Source organism: Oncorhynchus gorbuscha, linkage group LG16 (assembly GCF_021184085.1).
Source record: "Oncorhynchus gorbuscha isolate QuinsamMale2020 ecotype Even-year linkage group LG16, OgorEven_v1.0, whole genome shotgun sequence".
Taxonomy (NCBI): Eukaryota; Metazoa; Chordata; class Actinopteri; order Salmoniformes; family Salmonidae; genus Oncorhynchus; species Oncorhynchus gorbuscha.
In genome coordinates, this window is record NC_060188.1 from 80,060,876 (window position 1) to 80,082,450 (window position 21,575).

The 21,575-nt window shown below is 39.6% G+C and overlaps 1 protein-coding gene across 6 annotated transcripts in view; it reads left to right on the forward strand.

Annotated features, from left to right (window-relative positions):
* The window catches only part of LOC123999349 (ras-specific guanine nucleotide-releasing factor 2-like), an 80,893-nt gene that overhangs the window by 38,106 nt on the left and 21,212 nt on the right, over nt 1–21,575 (forward strand). For 3 of the 6 annotated variants that reach the window (XM_046305005.1, XM_046305009.1, XM_046305006.1), the window contains exons 15-17: nt 9,404–9,954; nt 10,115–10,342; nt 10,792–10,898. In XM_046305005.1, the coding sequence (XP_046160961.1) occupies nt 9,404–9,954; nt 10,115–10,342; nt 10,792–10,898 (886 nt within the window). Of the gene's footprint in view, nt 1–9,403; nt 9,955–10,114; nt 10,366–10,791; nt 10,899–21,575 lie in introns of all 6 variants that reach the window. The other 3 variants (XM_046305008.1, XM_046305010.1, XM_046305007.1) reach the window with 2 other exon arrangements.

A 21,575-nucleotide genomic window follows, 5' to 3' on the forward strand; every position in this document is an offset into this window, starting at 1 on the left:
GCTTCATTTCACTCATACAGTAGATTCTTAATTTCACTCATACAGTAGATTCTTAATTTCACTCATACAGTATATTCTTCTTTTCAGTCCTACAATAGTTTGTGCAGTACATCCTTCATTTCACTCATATGGTAGTTCATACAGTAGTTCATACAGTACATCCTTCATTTCACTCATACAGTAGATTCTTCATTTCACTCATACAGTAGATTCTTAATTTCACTCATACAGTAGAGCCTTTATTTCACTCACAGTAGTTTATACAGTAGATCCTTTATTTCACTCAAAGTAGTTCATACAGTAGATCCTGTATTTCACTCAAAGTAGTTCATACAGTACATCCTTCATTTCACTCATACAGTAATTCATACAGTAGATCCTTTGTTTCACTCATACAGTAATTCATACAGTAGATCCTTTGTTTCACTCATACAGTAATTTATACAGTAGATGCTTCATTTCACTCATACAGTAGATTCTTAATTTCACTCATACAGTAGATTCTTAATTTCACTCATACAGTATATTCTTCTTTTCACTCCTACAATAGTTTGTGCAGTACATCCTTCATTTCACTCATATGGTAGTTCATACAGTACATCCTTCATTTCACTTATACAGTAGATTCTTCATTTCACTCATACAGTAGTTCATACAGTAGATCCTTCATTTCACTCCTACAGTAGTTCATACAGTAGATCCTTCATACAGTACATCCTTCATTTCACTCCTACAGTAGTTCATACAGTGGATACTTTATTTCACTCATACAGTAGAGCCTTTATTTCACTCACAGTAGTTTATACAGTAGATCCTTTATTTCACTCAAAGTAGTTCATACAGTAGATCCTGTATTTCACTCAAAGTAGTTCATACAGTACATCCTTCATTTCACTCATACAGTAATTCATACAGTAGATCCTTTGTTTCACTCATACAGTAATTTATACAGTAGATGCTTAATTTCACTCATACAGTAGATTCTTAATTTCACTCATACAGTAGATTCTTAATTTCACTCATACAGTAGATTCTTAATTTCACTCATACAGTAGATTCTTAATTTCACTTATACAGTAGATCCTTTATTTCACTCACAGTAGTTTATACAGTAGATCCTTTATTTCACTCACAGTAGTTCATACAGTAGATCCCTCAATTAACTCATACAGTAGTTTATACAGTATATCCTTTATTTCACTCACAGTAGTTCAAACAGTAGATCCTTTATTTCACTCATACAGTATTTCATACTGTAGATCCTTTATTTCACTCATACAGTAGTTTATACAGTAGATCCTTCATTTCACTCATACAGTAGATTCTTAATTTCACTCATACAGTAGATCCTTCATTTCACTCAAACAGTAGATGCTTAATTTCACTCATACATTAGTTCATACAGTACATCCTTCATTTCACTCCTACAGTAGTTCATACAGTGGATACTTTATTTCACTCATACAGTAGAGGCTTTATTTCACTCACAGTAGTTTATACAGTAGATCCTTTATTTCACTCCTACAGTAGTTCATACAGTACATCCTTCATTTCACTCCTACAGTAGTTCATACAGTGGATACTTTATTTCACTCATACAGTAGAGCCTTTATTTCACTCACAGTAGTTTATACAGTAGATCCTTTATTTCACTCCTACAGTAGTTCATACAGTACATCCTTCATTTCACTCCTACAGTAGTTCATACAGTGGATACTTTATTTCACTCATACAGTAGAGCCTTTATTTCACTCACAGTAGTTTATACAGTAGATCCTTTATTTCACTCAAAGTAGTTCATACAGTAGATCCTGTATTTCACTCAAAGTAGTTCATACAGTAGATCCTTCATTTCACTCATACAGTAATTCATACAGTAGATCCTTTGTTTCACTCATACAGTAATTTATACAGTAGATGCTTAATTTCACTCATACAGTAGATTCTTAATTTCACTCATACAGTAGATTCTTAATTTCACTCATACAGTAGATTCTTAATTTCACTCATACAGTAGATTCTTAATTTCACTTATACAGTAGATCCTTTATTTCACTCACAGTAGTTTATACAGTAGATCCTTTATTTCACTCACAGTAGTTCATACAGTAGATCCCTCAATTAACTCATACAGTAGTTTATACAGTATATCCTTTATTTCACTCACAGTAGTTCAAACAGTAGATCCTTTATTTCACTCATACAGTATTTCATACTGTAGATCCTTTATTTCACTCATACAGTAGTTTATACAGTAGATCCTTCATTTCACTCATACAGTAGATTCTTAATTTCACTCATACAGTAGATCCTTCATTTCACTCAAACAGTAGATGCTTCATTTCACTCATACATTAGTTCATACATTAGACCTTCATTTCATTCATACAGTATTTCATACAGTATATCATTTATTTCAGTAGTAATTTCATACAGTAGATGCTTCATTTCACTCAGTAGATGCTTCATTTCAACAGTAGATGCTTCATTTCATTTCACAGTAGATGCTTCATTTCACTCATACATTAGTTCCTTCATTTCACTCATACAGTAGATGCTTCATTTCACTCAAACAGTAGATGCTTCATTTCACTCATACATTAGTTCATACATTAGGACCTTCATTTCATTCATACAGTATTTCATACAGTATATCATTTATTTCACTCATACAGTAGATGCTTCATTTCACTCAAACAGTAGATGCTTCATTTCACTCATACATTAGTTCCTTCATTTCACTCATACAGTAGATGCTTCATTTCACTCACAGTAGTTCATACATTAGGACCTTCATTTCATTCATACAGTATTTCATACAGTATATCATTTATTTCACTCATACAGTAGATGCTTCATTTCACTCATACATTAGTTCATACATTAGGACCTTCATTTCATTCATACAGTAGATCCTTTATTTCACTCATACAGTATTTCATACAGTAGATCCTTTATTTCACTCATACAGTAGTTTATACAGTAGATCCTTCATTTCACTCATACAGTAGATTCTTAATTTCACTCATACAGTAGATCCTTCATTTCACTCAAACAGTAGATGCTTCATTTCACTCATACATTAGTTCATACATTAGGACCTTCATTTCATTCATACAGTATTTCATACAGTAGATCCTTCATTTCACTCAAACAGTAGATGCTTCATTTCACTCAAACAGTAGATGCTTCATTTCACTCATACAGTAGTTCCTTCATTTCACTCATACAGTAGATGCTTCATTTCACTCAAACAGTAGAAACAGTAGATTTCATTTCACTTCATTTCATACATTAGTTCATACATTAGGACCTTCATTTCATTCATACAGTATTTCATACAGTATATCATTTATTTCACTCATACAGTAGATGCTTCATTTCACTCAAACAGTAGATGCTTCATTTCACTCATACATTAGTTCCTTCATTTCACTCATACAGTAGATCCTTCATTTCACTCACAGTAGTTCATACATTAGACCTTCATTTCATTCATACAGTATTTCATACAGTATATCATTTATTTCACTCATACAGTAGATGCTTCATTTCACTCATACATTAGTTCATACATTAGGACCTTCATTTCATTCATACAGTAGATCCTTTATTTCACTCATACAGTATTTCATACTTAGATTTCACTCATACAGTAGTTTATACAGTAGATCCTTCATTTCACTCATACAGTAGATTCTTAATTTCACTCATACACAGTAGATCAAATCAAATCAAATCAAATTTATTTATATAGATTTCCTTCGTACATCAGCTGATATCTCAAAGTTTCACAGAAACCCAGTTCATAAAACCTTCAAACACTCAAACAATGCAGGTGTAGCACCTTCATTTCACTCAAACAGTAGATGCTTCATTTCACTCATACATTAGTTCATACATTAGGACCTTCATTTCATTCATACAGTATTTCATACAGTATATAATTTATTTCACTCATACAGTAGTTCATACAGTAGATTCTTACATTTCACTCATACAGTAGATCCTTCATTTCACTCAAACAGTAGATGCTTCATTTCACTCATACATTAGTTCATACATTAGGACCTTCATTTCATTCATACAGTATTTCATACAGTAGATCCTTCATTTCACTCAAACAGTAGATGCTTCATTTCACTCATACATTAGTTCATACATTAGGACCTTCATTTCATTCATACAGTATTTCATACAGTATATCATTTATTTCACTCATACAGTAAATCATACAGTAGATGCTTCATTTCACTCAAACAGTAGATGCTTCATTTCACTCATACATTAGTTCATACATTAGGACCTTCATTTCATTCATACAGTATTTCATACAGTATATCATTTATTTCACTCATACAGTAGATGCTTCATTTCACTCACAGTAGTTCATACAGTAGATCCCTCAATTAACTCATACAGTAGTTTATACAGTATATCCTTTATTTCACTCACAGTAGTTCAAACAGTAGATCCTTTATTTCACTCATACAGTAAATCATACAGTAGATTCTTCATTTCACTCATTCAGTAGTTCATACAGTTGATTCTTATTTTCACTCATACAGTAATTGATACAGTAGATCCTTAATTTCACTCATACAGTAGTTCATACAGTACATCCTTCATTTCACTCATACAGTGGTTCATACAGTACATCCTTCATTTCACTCATACAGTGGTTCATACAGTAGATCCTTCATTTCACTCATACAGTGGTTCATACAGTAGATCCTTAATTTCACTCATACAGTGGTTCATACAGTACATCCTTCATTTCACTCATACAGTGGTTCATACAGTACATCCTTCATTTCACTCATACAGTGGTTCATACAGTAGATCCTTAATTTCACTCATACAGTAGTTCATACAGTAGATTCTTCATTTCACTCCTACAGTAGTTCATACAGTAGATTCTTCATTTCACTCCTACAGTAGATTCTTCTTTTCACTCCTACAATAGTTTGTGCAGTACATCCTTCATTTCACTCATATGGTAGTTCATACAGTAGTTCATACAGTACATCCTTCATTTCACTCATACAGTAGATCCTTCATTTCACTCCTACAGTAGATTCTTCTTTTCACTCCTACAATAGTTTGTACAGTACATCCTTCATTTCACTCATACAGTAGATCCTTCATTTCACTCCTACAGTAGTTCATACAGTAGATTCTTCATTTCACTCCAACAATAGTTTGTGCAGTACATCCTTCATTTCACTCATACAGTAGTTCATACAGTGGATACTTCATTTCACTCATACAGTAGTTCATACAGTGGATACTTCATTTCACTCCTACAGTAGTTCATACAGTACATCCTTCATTTCACTCATACAGTAATTCATACAGTAGATCCTTTGTTTCACTCATACAGTAATTCATACAGTAGATCCTTTGTTTCACTCATACATTAATTTATACAGTAGATGCTTCATTTCACTCATACAGTAGATTCTTAATTTCACTCATACAGTAGTTCATACAGTGGATACTTAATTTCACTCCTACAGTAGTTTATACAGTATATCCTTTATTTCACTCACAGTAGTTCAAACAGTAGATCCTTTATTTCACTCACAGTAGTTCATACAGTAGATCCTTCAATTAACTCATACAGTAGTTTATACAGTATATCCTTTATTTCACTCACAGTAGTTCAAACAGTAGATCCTTTATTTCACTCATACAGTAGTTTATACAGTAGATCCTTCATTTCACTCATACAGTAGATTCTTAATTTCACTCATACAGTAGATCCTTCATTTCACTCAAACAGTAGATGCTTCATTTCACTCATACATTAGTTCATACATTAGGACCTTCATTTCATTCATACAGTATTTCATACAGTATATCATTTATTTCACTCATACAGTAAATCATACAGTAGATTCTTAATTTCACTCATACAGTAGATCCTTCATTTCACTCAAACAGTAGATGCTTCATTTCACTCATACATTAGTTCATACATTAGGACCTTCATTTCATTCATACAGTATTTCATACAGTATATCATTTATTTCACTCATACAGTAAATCATACAGTAGATGCTTCATTTCACTCATACAGTAGTTCATACAGTTGATTCTTATTTTCACTCATACAGTTGATTCTTAATTTCACTCATACAGTAATTGATACAGTAGATCCTTAATTTCACTCATACAGTAGTTCATGCACTACATCCTTCATTTCACTCATACAGTGGTTCATACAGTACATCCTTCATTTCACTCATACAGTGGTTCATACAGTACATCCTTCATTTCACTCATACAGTGGTTCATACAGTAGATCCTTAATTTCACTAATACAGTAGTTCATACAGTAGATCCTTTGTTTCACTCATACAGTAATTTATACAGTAGATGCTTCATTTCACTCATACAGTAGATTCTTAATTTCACTCATACAGTAGTTCATACAGTGGATACTTCATTTCACTCCTACAGTAGTTCATACAGTACATCCTTCATTTCACTCATACAGTAGTTCATACAGTAGATCCTTCATTTCACTCATACAGTAATTCATACAGTAGATCCTTTGTTTCACTCATACAGTAATTCATACAGTATATCCTTCATTTTACTCCTACAGTAATTTATACAGCAGATGCTTCATTTCACTCATACAGTAGATCCTTTATTTCACTCATACAGTAGTTCATACAGTAGCTCCTTTATTTCACTCATACAGTAGTTCATACAGTAGATGCTTCACGTCACTCATACAGTAGTTCATACAGTACATCCTTCATTTCACTCATACAGTAGATCCTTTATTTCACTCATACAGTAATTCATACAGTAGATCCTTTGTTTCACTCATACAGTAATTTATACAGTAGATGCTTCATTTCACTCATACAGTAGATTCTTAATTTCACTCATACAGTAGATTCTTAATTTCACTCATACAGTAGATTCTTAATTTCACTCATACAGTAGATTCTTAATTTCACTCAAACAGTAGATCCTTCATTTCACTCAAACAGTAGATGCTTCATTTCACTCATACATTAGTTCATCATTTATTTCACTCATACAGTAAATCATACAGTAGATTCTTCATTTCACTCATTCGGTAGTTCATACAGTTGATTCTTATTTTCACTCATACAGTGGTTCATACAGTACATCCTTCATTTCACTCATACAGTGGTTCATACAGTACATCCTTCATTTCGCTCCTACAGTAGATTCTTCTTTTCACTCATACAATAGTTTGTGCAGTACATCCTTCATTTCACTCATATGGTAGTTCATACAGTAGTTCATACAGTACATCCTTCATTTCACTCATACAGTAGATTCTTCATTTCACTCATACAGTAGTTCATACAGTAGATTCTTCATTTCACTCCTACAGTAGTTCATACAGTAGATTCTTCATTTCACTCCAACAATAGTTTGTGCAGTACATCCTTCATTTCACTCATACAGTAGTTCATACAGTGGATACTTCATTTCACTCCTACAGTAGTTCATACAGTGGATACTTCATTTCACTCATACAGTAGTTCATACAGTGTATTCTTCATTTCACTCCGACAGTATTTCATATAGTAGTTCATACAGTAGATTCTTCATTTCACTCCGACAGTAGTTCATACAGTACATCCTTAATTTCACTCCAACAATAGTTTGTGCAGTACATCCTTCATTTCACTCATACAGTAGTTCATACAGTGGATACTTCATTTCACTCATACAGTAGTTCATACAGTGTATTCTTCATTTCACTCCGACAGTATTTCATATAGTAGTTCATACAGTAGATTCTTCATTTCACTCCGACAGTAGTTCATACAGTACATCCTTCATTTCACTCCTACAGTAGTTCATACAGTGGATACTTCATTTCACTCATACAGTAGTTCATACAGTGGATACTTTATTTCACTCATACAGTAGTTCATACAGTGGATACTTCATTTCACTCATACAGTAGTTCATACAGTGGATACTTCATTTCACTCATACAGTAGTTCATACAGTGGATACTTCATTTCACTCCTACAGTAGTTCATACAGTGGATACTTCATTTCACTCCTACAGTAGTTCATACAGTAGATCCTTCATTTCACTCCTACAGTAGTTCATACAGTACATCCTTCATTTCACTCCTACAGTAGTTCATACAGTAGATCCTTTAAAACAAAAATATTGTAACATGAATTGTAACATTCTGTTATAAATATCACATGTTCAACTTAATGAAATACAACTTTTCCCATCTCAAATTACTATAGTAAGTGTCTTTACAAGGTTGATGGTTTTGTGAGGGGCTGAGGTTGAACCCAGGTGCAGAGAATGGACCAGATGAGGAATCAACAATTTGAGATAAACGTAAATATAAGGATAACAGTGATACTGGGAAAAACAACCAACACTGGACAACTCACTCTGGGGACGATCACACAGGGAACAGAAATCAAGCTACTACAAAGCGATACAGAAAACACACCTCTCTTAGAGGGAAATTATAATTAGTAATAGGACACACCTGAGTGTCATTTAATGTCTCCTGGGCGGTCTCTGCCACCCTCTCGTGACAGTTGGAATCATGACAGATGTAATCTTAAATCAGCCATAAATCCCCTTGTGACAGAGGGAAGAAAGCTTGCTTTGTGCAACAAGGACGAGTAATTGAATGCAAGCTTCACACAATTTTTTTAATTGTTTAAACATTTCTAGCCTATCTATGGGTAACAGGGTTGACTCGTAATGCTCGACCCGCTTAGTTTTCCACCCCAAAACACAAAAAAATGGCCAAAAAGAGAATCAGTTCACCTGCTTTGACAATATTATCTGACTATTAGATGTTCAATGTTTCTTTAAAAAACATTAACACTTGACAGGTATTTTTTTTACCTTACATTTAATCACTAATCACATTAAATACATAATACATCTTCAGAAATGAGTTAGTGCTTCAGAAATGACTTAATACTTTAGAAATGACTTTCTTAAAGCAACAAAATAATGAGGGCTTTACAATGATGGTGAAAACTTGGAGAAATGTTGGGGTTAAGGGGGTTCAAATCTTCCTAGAATTCAGAGGGTGCACAGAGGGAGATGTCATGATGCTGAGCTTTGGCACTTTAGCAAGTTTATATTCATATAAAAACTTTAGGAATTTTGGAAAACATGGAAAACTTGAATTTTCCATGTGGTATATAGGTCACTTAATTTAATATAACAGGCTTTTAAAATTCAATATTTGTGCACAATTTCTTCCTAAAATATCAAAAGGCACTCATTTCGTGGAATGACCCAGTTGCAGCGGTTTGTCACATGACGTCTTTCGCAGTAGTAATAAGTGTGTCCATTTTTTTCTTTCTCCTCATCTTCTTCTACCTTTGGTCTCTCCTCTCCTCCTCTCAGGTCTCTGGAGTTGTTCTTTGCTACCAGCCAGGGGACGTGGGGCGGCGAGCACTTCAACAACAAATCTCCCCGTCTCTGTCGCAAGTTCTCCTCTCCTCCTCTCACAACCCCCTCTCTCACCTCCTCCCCTGTCCACTCCCGCAAACTCTCCCTCTCCTCCCCCTTCCACTCCCGCAAACTTTCCCTCTCCTCCCCCTTCTCCTCCAAGGCAGGAGTCCTAGACCTCTCCAGCCCTTCCTCCTCTGCTGCTAACTCCCCCACCACTCCCTCCTTTTCCGGGTCTCCCACCTCCACCCTGGCTCCCTCAGGGTTCTCGTCCCCCCCTCCCACCACCAACCGGGCTCCGTCAGGGTTCTCGTCCCCCCCTCCCACCTGCACGCGGGCTCCCAGCCTGCCAACAATCCCGGGGCTCTCCAACTTCCCTCACACCACCTCTCTGGACCATCCTCCCAGTTCTCCGGAACCTGCCCCTCCAACGCTGGAAGACGGAGGAGGAGACATGCCACGCATCGACGCCTGCTGTGGGAAACTCAGACGCAGCATCCGCAGGGGTAGGCTGGCACACACACACATGCAAGAACACACACACACGAACATACACACACACATGCAGGAAAACACACACATGAAAATACACACACACGCAGGAACACACGAACACACACACAAATAACGCACACTTACTGAGTGCCTGTGTATTTTAATTAACAGCTGTTCTGGAGACCGTTTCTCTGGAGAAGTTCCTTCCAGAGTCTAACCCTCAAGTCAGCGAGGACAGAGTCCCCCTGACGGAGTCCCCCTGTCACTCCCCCTCTACACACAGACACATGCGATACAGACAGTCTGGAGGCTCCACGGGGGAGAACAATCGTGGTACGATGTCTCCAGCCTCAGCCTATGCTATTGCAACAGCAGCTGCCGGACACGGCAGTTCCCAGGGTAAAAGACAAGATCAACACCTGGTAAATACCTGCGTAGTAAATTTCCTTCTTTGACTCTCGCTTCCTCCTTATCTCTCTCTCCCTCTCCCTCTCTCTCTCTCTCTCTCCCTCTCCCTCTCCCTCTCTCTCTCCCTCTCCCTCTCCCTCTCCCTCTCCCTCTCTCCCTCCCTCTCTCTCTCTCTCTCTCTCTCCTCTCTCTCTCTCTCTCTCTCTCTCTCTCCCTCCTCTCTCTCTCTCTCTCTCTCTCTCTCTCTCTCTCTCTCCCTCTCTCTCTCTCTCTCTCTCTCTCTCTCTCTCTCTCTCTCTCTCTCTCTCTCTCTCTCTCTCTCTCTCTCTCTCTCTCTCTCTCTCTCTCTCTCTCTCTCTCTCTCTCTCTCTCTCTCTCTCTCTCTCTCTCTCTCTCTCTCTCTCTCTCTCTCTCTCTCTCTCTCTCTCTCTCTCTCTCAGGTTTCAATAATAGCGAGAGGACCTGTGACAAGGAGTTTATCATCCGTAGAGCTGCTACCAACAGAGTCCTCAATGTACTGCGTCACTGGGTCTCCAAGCACTCACAGGTCTGAACCACACTCAGACACACACACACACACACACACACACACACACACACACACACACACACACACACACACACACACACACACACACACACACACACACACACACACACACACACACACACACACACACACACTGCCTACCCCCTGCCAGACCTGCTCTGTACTCATGATGCCCAGAGAAATGTCACTCTGCTCCCCAAGGGCACTCTGGTGTTCTGGCGACTGTAGAAGACATGACTGTAGTAGACATGACTGTAGTAGACATGACTGTAGAAGACATGACTGTAGAAGACATGACTGTAGTAGACATGACTGTAGTAGACATGACTGTAGAAGACATGACTGTAGAAGACATGACTGGACTGTAGTAGACATGACTGTAGTAGACATGACTGGACTGTAGTAGACATGACTGTAGTAGACATGACTGGACTGTAGTAGACATGACTGTAGTAGACATGACTGTAGTAGACATGACTGGACTGTAGTAGACATGACTGTAGTAGACATGACTGGACTGTAGTAGACATGACTGTAGTAGACATGACTGTAGTAGATATGACTGGACTATAGTAGACATGACTGTAGTAGACATGACTGGACTGTAGTAGACATTACTGGACTGTAGTAGACATGACTGGACTGTAGAAGACATGACTGTATTTGACATGAATGGACTGTAGTAGACATGACTGGACTGTAGTAGACATGACTGGACTGTAGTAGACATGACTGGACTGTAGAAGACTTGACTGGACTGTAGTAGACATGACTGGACTGTAGAAGACATGACTGGACTGTAGTAGACATGACTGGACTGTAGAAGACATGACTGGACTGTAGTAGACATGACTGGACTGTAGTAGACATGACTGGACTGTAGAAGACATGACTGTAGTAGACATGACTGTAGTAGACATGACTGTAGAAGACATGACTGGACTGTAGAAGACATGACTGTAGAAGACATGACTGTAGTAGACATGACTGGACTGTAGTAGACATGACTGTAGAAGACATGACTGTAGTAGACATGACTGGACTGTAGAAGACATGACTGTAGTAGACATGACTGGACTGTAGAAGACATGACTGTAGTAGACATGACTGGACTGTAGTAGACATGACTGTAGTAGACATGACTGTATTAGACATGACTGGACTGTAGTAGACATGACTGGACTGTAGTAGACATGACTGGACTGTAGTAGACATGACTGGAGTAGACATGACTGTAGAAGACATGACTGTAGTAGACATGACTAGACTGTAGAAGACATGACTGTAGTAGACATGACTGGACTGTAGAAGACATGACTGTAGTAGACATGACTGGACTGTAGTAGACATGACTGTAGTAGACATGACTGTATTAGACATGACTGGACTGTAGTAGACACAACTGTAGTAGACACGACTGTAGTAGACATGACTGGACTGTAGTAGACATGACTGTAGTAGACATGACTGTAGTAGACATGACTGGACTATAGTAGACATGACTGTAGTAGACATGACTGTAGTAGACATGACTGTAGTAGACATGACTGTAGTAGACATGACTGGACTGTAGTAGACATGACTGGACTGTAGTAGACATGACTGTAGTAGACATGACTGTAGTAGACATGACTGTAGTAGACATGACTGGACTGTAGTAGACATGACTAGTAGACATGACTGTAGTAGACATGACTGGACTGTAGTAGACATGACTGTAGTAGACATGACTGTAGTAGACATGACTGGACTGTAGTAGACATGACTGTAGTAGACATGACTGTAGTAGACATGACTGGACTGTAGTAGACATGACTGGACTGTAGACATGACTGGACTGTAGTAGACACTGTAGTAGACAGTGACTGTAGTAGACATGACTGTAGTAGACATGACTGGACTGTAGTAGACATGACTGTAGTAGACATGACTGACTGTAGTAGACATGACTGGACTGTAGTAGACATGACTGGACTGTAGTAGACATGACTGTAGTAGACATGACTGTAGTAGACATGACTATAGTAGACATGACTGGACTGTAGATGACATGACTGTAGTAGACATGACTGGACTGTAGTAGACATGACTAGACTGTAGTAGACATGACTGGACTGTAGTAGACATGACTGTAGTAGACATGACTGGACTGTAGTAGACATGACTGTAGTAGACATGACTGGACTGTAGTAGACACGACTGTAGTAGACATGACTGTATTAGACATGACTGGACTGTAGTAGACACAACTGTAGTAGACACGACTGTAGTAGACATGACTGGACTGTAGTAGACATGACTGTAGTAGACATGACTGTAGTAGACATGACTGGACTATAGTAGACATGACTGTAGTAGACATGACTGTAGTAGACATGACTGGACTGTAGTAGACATGACTGTAGTAGACATGACTGTAGTAGACATGACTGGACTGTAGTAGACATGACTGGACTGTAGTAGACATGACTGTAGTCGACATGACTGTAGTAGACATGACTGTAGTAGACATGACTGGACTGTAGTAGACATGACTGTAGTAGACATGACTGTAGTAGACATGACTGGACTGTAGTAGACATGACTGTAGTAGACATGACTGTAGTAGACATGACTGGACTGTAGTAGACATGACTGTAGTAGACATGACTGTAGTAGACATGACTGGACTGTAGTAGACATGACTGGACTGTAGTAGACAGGACTATAGTAGACATGACTGTAGTAGACATGACTGTAGTAGACATGACTGGACTGTAGTAGACATGACTGTAGTAGACATGACTGTAGTAGACATGACTGGACTGTAGTAGACATGACTGGACTGTAGTTGACATGACTGTAGTCGACATGACTGTAGTAGACACGACTATAGTAGACATGACTGGACTGTAGATGACATGACTGTATTAGACATGACTGGACTGTAGTAGACATGACTAGACTGTAGTAGACATGACTGGACTGTAGTAGACATGACTGTAGTAGACATGACTGGACTGTAGTAGACATGACTGTAGTAGACATGACTGGACTGTAGTAGACACGACTGTAGTAGACATGACTGTATTAGACATGACTGGACTGTAGTAGACATGACTGTAGTAGACACGACTGTAGTAGACATGACTGTATTAGACATGACTGGACTGTAGAAGACATGACTGGACTGTAGAAGACATGACTGTAGTAGACATGACTGGACTGTAGAAGACATGACTGTAGTAGACATGACTGGACTGTAGTAGACATGACTGTATTTGACATGAATGGACTGTAGTAGACATGACTGGACTGTAGTAGACATGACTGTAGTCGACATGGCTGTAGTAGACTGGACTGGACTGTAGTCGACATGACTGGACTGTAGTAGACATGACTATAGTAGACTGGGTAGTGGGTTCGATCGCCGGGACCACCCATACGTAGAATGTATGCACAGAATGTATGCTAAATGGCATTATTATTATTATTATATTATTACTGTAGTCGTCATGACTGGACTGTAGTAGACATGACTGGACTGTAGAAGACATGACTGGACTGTAGTAGACATGACTGTAGTAGACATGACTGGACTGTAGTAGACATGACTGGACTGTAGTAGACATGACTGTAGTAGACATGACTGGACTGTAGTAGACATGACTGGACTGTAGTAGACATGACTGTAGTAGACATGACTGGACTGTAGTAGACATGACTGGACTGTAGTAGACATGACTGGACTGTAGTAGACATGACTGTAGTAGACATGACTGGACTGTAGTAGACATGACTGGACTGTAGTAGACATGACTGTAGTAGACATGACTGGACTGTAGTAGACATGACTGGACTGTAGTAGACATGACTGTAGTAGACATGACTGGACTGTAGTAGACATGACTGTAGTAGACATGACTGGACTGTAGTAGACATGACTGGACTGTAGTAGACATGACTGTAGTCGACATGACTGTAGTAGACTGGACTGTAGTAAACATGACTGGACTGTAGTAGACATGACTGGACTGTAGAAGACATGACTGTATTAGACATGACTGGACTGTAGTAGACACAACTGTAGTAGACATGACTGTAGTAGACATGACTGGACTGTAGTAGACATGACTGTAGTAGACATGACTGGACTGTAGTAGACATGACTGTAGTAGACATGACTGTAGAAGACATGACTGGACTGTAGTAGACATGACTGTAGTAGACATGACTGGACTGTAGTAGACATGACTGGACTGTAGTAGACATGACTGTAGTCGACATGACTGTAGTAAACTGGACTGTAGTAGACATGACTGGACTGTAGAAGATATGACTGGACTGTAGAAGACATGACTGGACTGTAGTAGACATGACTGGACTGTAGAAGATATGACTGGACTGTAGAAGACATGACTGGACTGTAGTAGACATGACTGTAGTAGATATGACTGTAGAAGACATGACTGTAGTAGACATGACTGTATAAGACATGACTGGACTGTAGTAGATATGACTGTAGTAGACATGACTGGACTGTAGAAGACATGACTGGACTGTAGTAGACATGACTGGACTGTAGAAGACATGACTGTAGTAGACATGACTGTAGTAGACATGACTGTAGTAGACATGACTGGACTGTAGAAGACATGACTGTAGTAGACATGACTGTAGTAGACATGACTGGACTGTAGAAGACATGACTGTAGTAGACATGACTGGACTGTAGTAGACATGACTGTAGTAGACATGACTGGACTGTAGTAGACATGACTGGACTGTAGTAGACATGACTGGACTGTAGTAGACATGACTGGACTGTAGTAGACATGACTGGACTGTAGTAGACATGACTGGAGTAGACATGACTGTATGTGTAGAAGACATGACTGTAGTAGACATGACTGTAGAAGACATGACTGTAGTAGACATGACTGACTGTGAGTAGACATGACTGGACTGTAGTAGACATGACTGTAGTAGACATGACTGGACTGTAGTAGACATGACTGTAGTAGACATGACTGTAGTAGACATGACTGGACTGTAGTAGACATGACTGTAGTAGACATGACTGTAGTAGACATGACTGGACTGTAGTAGACATGACTGGACTGTAGTAGACATGACTGTAGTAGACATGACTGTAGTAGACATGACTGGACTGTAGTAGACATGACTGGACTGTAGTAGACTGGACTGGACTGTAGTAGACATGACTGGACTGTAGTAGACATGACTGTAGTAGACATGACTGGACTGTAGTAGACACAACTGTAGTAGACATGACTGTAGTAGACATGACTGGACTGTAGTAGACATGACTGTAGTAGACATGACCGTAGTAGACATGACTGGACTATAGTAGACATGACTGTAGTAGACATGACTGTAGTAGACATGACTGGACTGTAGTAGACATGACTGGACTGTAGTAGACATGACTGTAGTAGACATGACTGGACTGTAGTAGACATGACTGTAGTAGACACGACTGTAGTAGACTGACTGGACTGTAGTAGACATGACTGGACTGTAGTAGACATGACTGTAGTAGACATGACTGGACTGTAGTAGACATGACTGGACTGTAGTAGACTGGACTGGACTGTAGTCGACATGACTGGACTGTAGTAGACATGACTATAGTAGACACGACTGTAGTAGACTGGACTGGACTGTAGTCGACATGACTGGACTGTAGTAGACATGACTGGACTGTAGTAGACATGACTGGACTGTAGTAGACATGACTGTAGTAGACATGACTGTATTAGACATGACTGGACTGTAGTAGACACAACTGTAGTAGACACGACTGTAGTAGACATGAATGGACTGTAGTAGACATGACTGTAGTAGACATGACTGTAGTAGATATGACTGGACTATAGTAGACATGACTGTAGTAGACATGACTGTAGTAGACATGACTGGACTGTAGTAGACATGACTGGACTGTAGTAGACATTACTGGACTGTAGTAGACATGACTGGACTGTAGAAGACATGACTGTATTTGACATGAATAGACTGTAGTAGACATGACTGGACTGTAGTAGACATGACTGTAGTCGACATGGCTGTAGTAGACTGGACTGGACTGTAGTCGACATGACTGGACTGTAGTAGACATGACTGGACTGTAGAAGACATGACTGTAGAAGACATGACTGGACTGTAGTAGACATGACTGGACTGTAGAAGACATGACTGGACTGTAGAAGACATGACTGTAGAAGACATGACTGGACTGTAGTAGACATGACTGGACTGTAGTAGACATGACTGGACTGTAGAAGACATGACTGTAGTCGACATGGCTGTAGTAGACTGGACTGGACTGTAGTCGACATGACTGGACTGTAGTAGACATGACTATAGTAGACTGGACTGGACTGTAGAAGACATGACTGTAGTAGACATGACTGGACTGTAGTAGACATGACTGGACTGTAGTAGACATGACTATAGTAGACTGGACTGGACTGTAGAAGACATGACTGTAGTAGACATGACTGTAGTAGACATGACTGTAGTAGACATGACTGTAGTAGACACGACTGTAGTAGACATGACGGTATTAGACATGACTGGACTGTAGTAGACATGACTGTAGTAGACACGACTGTAGTAGACATGACTGGACTGTAGAAGACATGACTGTAGTAGACATGACTGGACTGTAGTAGACATGACTGTAGAAGACATGAATGGACTGTAGAAGACATGACTGTAGTCGACATGGCTGTAGTAGACTGGACTGGACTGTAGTCGACATGACTGGACTGTAGTAGACATGACTATAGTAGACTGGACTGGACTGTAGAAGACATGACTGTAGTAGACATGACTGGACTGTAGTAGACATGACTGTAGTAGACATGACTGTAGTAGACATGACTATAGTAGTGAGTAGACATGACTGGACTGTAGTAGACATGACTGGACTGTAGTAGACAGGACTATAGTAGACATGACTGTAGTAGACATGACTGTAGTAGACATGACTGGACTGTAGTAGACATGACTGTAGTAGACATGACTGTAGTAGACATGACTGGACTGTAGTAGACATGACTGACATGACTGTAGACATGACTGTAGTAGACATGACTGACTGTAGTAGACATGACTGTAGTAGACACTGACTGTAGTAGACATGACTGGACTGTAGTAGACATGACTGTAGTAGACATGACTGGACTGTAGTAGACATGACTGGACTGTAGTAGACATGACTGGACTGTAGTAGACATGACTGTAGTAGACACTGACTGTAGTAGACATGACTGGACTGTAGTAGACATGACTGTAGTAGACATGACTGTAGTAGACACAACTGTAGTAGACACGACTGTAGTAGACATGACTGGACTGTAGAAGACATGACTGTAGTAGACATGACTGGATTGTAGTAGACATGACTGTAGTAGACATGACTGTAGTAGACACAACTGTAGTAGACACGACTGTAGTAGACATGACTGGACTGTAGTAGACATGACTGTAGTAGACATGACTGTAGTAGACATGATTGTAGTAGACACGACTGTAGTAGACATGACTGTATTAGACATGACTGGATTGTAGTAGACATGACTGGACTGTAGTAGACATGACTGGACTGTAGTAGACATGACTGTAGTAGACATGACTGGACTGTAGTAGACATGACTGGACTGTAGTAGACATGACTGTAGTAGACATGACTGGACTGTAGTAGACATGACTGGACTGTAGTAGACATGACTGTAGTAGACATGACTGGACTGTAGTAAACATGACTGTAGTAGACATGACTGGACTGTAGTAGACATGACTGTAGTAGACATGACTGGACTGTAGTAGACATGACTGTAGTAGACATGACTGGACTGTAGTAGACATGACTGTAGTAGACATGACTGGACTGTAGTAGACATGACTGTAGTAGACATGACTGTAGTAGACATGACTGTAGTAGACATGACTGTATTAGACATGACTGGACTGTAGTAGACATGACTGTAGTAGACACAACTGTAGTAGACATGACTGGACTGACATGACTGTAGACATGACTGTAGTAGACATGACTGTAGTAGACATGACTGGACTGTAGTAGACATGACTGTAGTAGACATGACTGTAGTAGACATGACTGGACTGTAGTAGACATGACTGGACTGTAGTAGACATGACAGACTGACTGGACTGTAGTAGACATGACTGTAGTAGACATGACTGGACTGTAGTAGACATGACTAGTAGACATGACCGTAGTAGACATGACTGGACTATAGTAGACATGACTGTAGTAGACATGACTGGACTGTAGTAGACATGACTGGACTGTAGTAGACATGACTGGACTGTAGTAGACATGACTGTAGTAGACATGACTGTAGTAGACATGACTGGACTGTAGTAGACATGACTGGACTGTAGTAGACATGACTGGACTGTAGTAGACATGACTGGACTGTAGTAGACAGACTGTAGTAGACATGACTGGACTGTAGTAGACACAACTGTAGTAGACATGACTGTAGTAGACATGACTGGACTGTAGTAGACATGACTGTAGTAGACATGACTGTAGTAGACATGACTGGACTGTAGTAGACATGACTGTAGTAGACATGACTGTAGTAGACATGACTGGACTGTAGTAGACATGACTGGACTGTAGTAGACATGACTGTAGTAGACATGACTGGACTGTAGTAGACATGACTGTAGTAGACATGACTGTAGTAGACTGACTGGACTGTAGTAGACATGACTGGACTGTAGTAGACTGGACTGTAGTAGACATGACTGGACTGTAGTAGACACGACTGTAGTAGACTGGACTGGACTGTAGTCGACATGACTGGACTGTAGTAGACACGACTGTAGTAGACTGGACTGGACTGTAGTCGACATGACTGGACTGTAGTAGACATGACTGGACTGTAGTAGACATGACTGGACTGTAGTAGACATGACTGTAGTAGACATGACTGTATTAGACATGACTGGACTGTAGTAGACACAACTGTAGTAGACACAACTGTAGTAGACATGACTGTAGTAGACATGACTGGATTGTAGTAGACATGACTGTAGTAGACATGACTGTAGTAGACATGACATGACTGTAGTAGACATGACTGTAGTAGACATGACTGTAGTAGACATGACTGTAGTAGACATGACTGGACTGTAGTAGACACTGACTGTAGTAGACACTGGACTGTAGTAGACATGACTGTAGTAGACATGATGACTGTAGTAGACATGACTGGACTGTAGTAGACATGACTGTAGTAGACATGACTGTAGTAGACATGACTGGACTGTAGTAGACATGACTGTAGTAGACATGACTGTAGTAGACATGACTGTATTAGACATGACTGGACTGTAGTAGACACAACTGTAGTAGACACAACTGTAGTAGACATGACTGGACTGTAGTAGACATGACTGTAGTAGACATGACTGTAGTAGACATGACTGTAGTAGACACGACTGTAGTAGACATGACTGTAGTAGACATGACTGTAGTAGACATGACTGGACTGTAGTAGACATGACTGGACTGTAGTAGACATGACTGTAGTAGACATGACTGGACTGTAGTAGACATGACTGGACTGTAGTAGACATGACTGTAGTAGACATGACTGGACTGTAGTAGACATGACTGGACTGTAGTAGACATGACTGTAGTAGACATGACTGGACTGTAGTAAACATGACTGTAGTAGACATGACTGGACTGTAGTAGACATGACTGTAGTAGACATGACTGGACTGTAGTAGACATGACTGTAGTATACATGACTGGACTGTAGTAGACATGACTGTAGTAGACATGACTGGACTGTAGTAGACATGACTGTAGTAGACACGACTGTAGTAGACATGACTGTATTAGACATGACTGGACTGTAGTAGACATGACTGTAGTAGACACAACTGTAGTAGACATGACTGGACTGTAGTAGACATGACTGTAGTAGACATGACCGTAGTAGACATGACTGGACTATAGTAGACATGACTGTAGTAGACATGACTGTAGTAGACATGACTGGACTGTAGTAGACATGACTGGACTGTAGTAGACACAACTGTAGTAGACACAACTGTAGTAGACATGACTGGACTGTAGTAGACATGACTGTAGTAGACATGACCGTAGTAGACATGACTGGACTATAGTAGACATGACTGTAGTAGACATGACTGTAGTAGACATGACTGGACTGTAGTAGACATGACTGGACTGTAGTAGACATTACTGTAGTAGACATGACTGTAGTAGACATGACTGGACTGTAGTAGACATGACTGGACTGTAGTAGACTGGACTGGACTGTAGTAGACTGTAGTCGACATGACTGGACTGTAGTAGACACGACTGTAGTAGACATGACTGGACTGTAGTAGACTGTAGTAGACTGTAGTAGACTGGACTGTAGTAGACATGACTGGACTGTAGTAGACATGACTGTAGTAGACATGACCGTAGTAGACATGACTGGACTATAGTAGACATGACTGTAGTAGACATGACTGTAGTAGACATGACTGGACTGTAGTAGACATGACTGGACTGTAGTAGACTGGACTGGACTGTAGTCGACATGACTGGACTGTAGTAGACATGACTGGACTGTAGTAGACACGACTGTAGTAGACTGGACTGGACTGTAG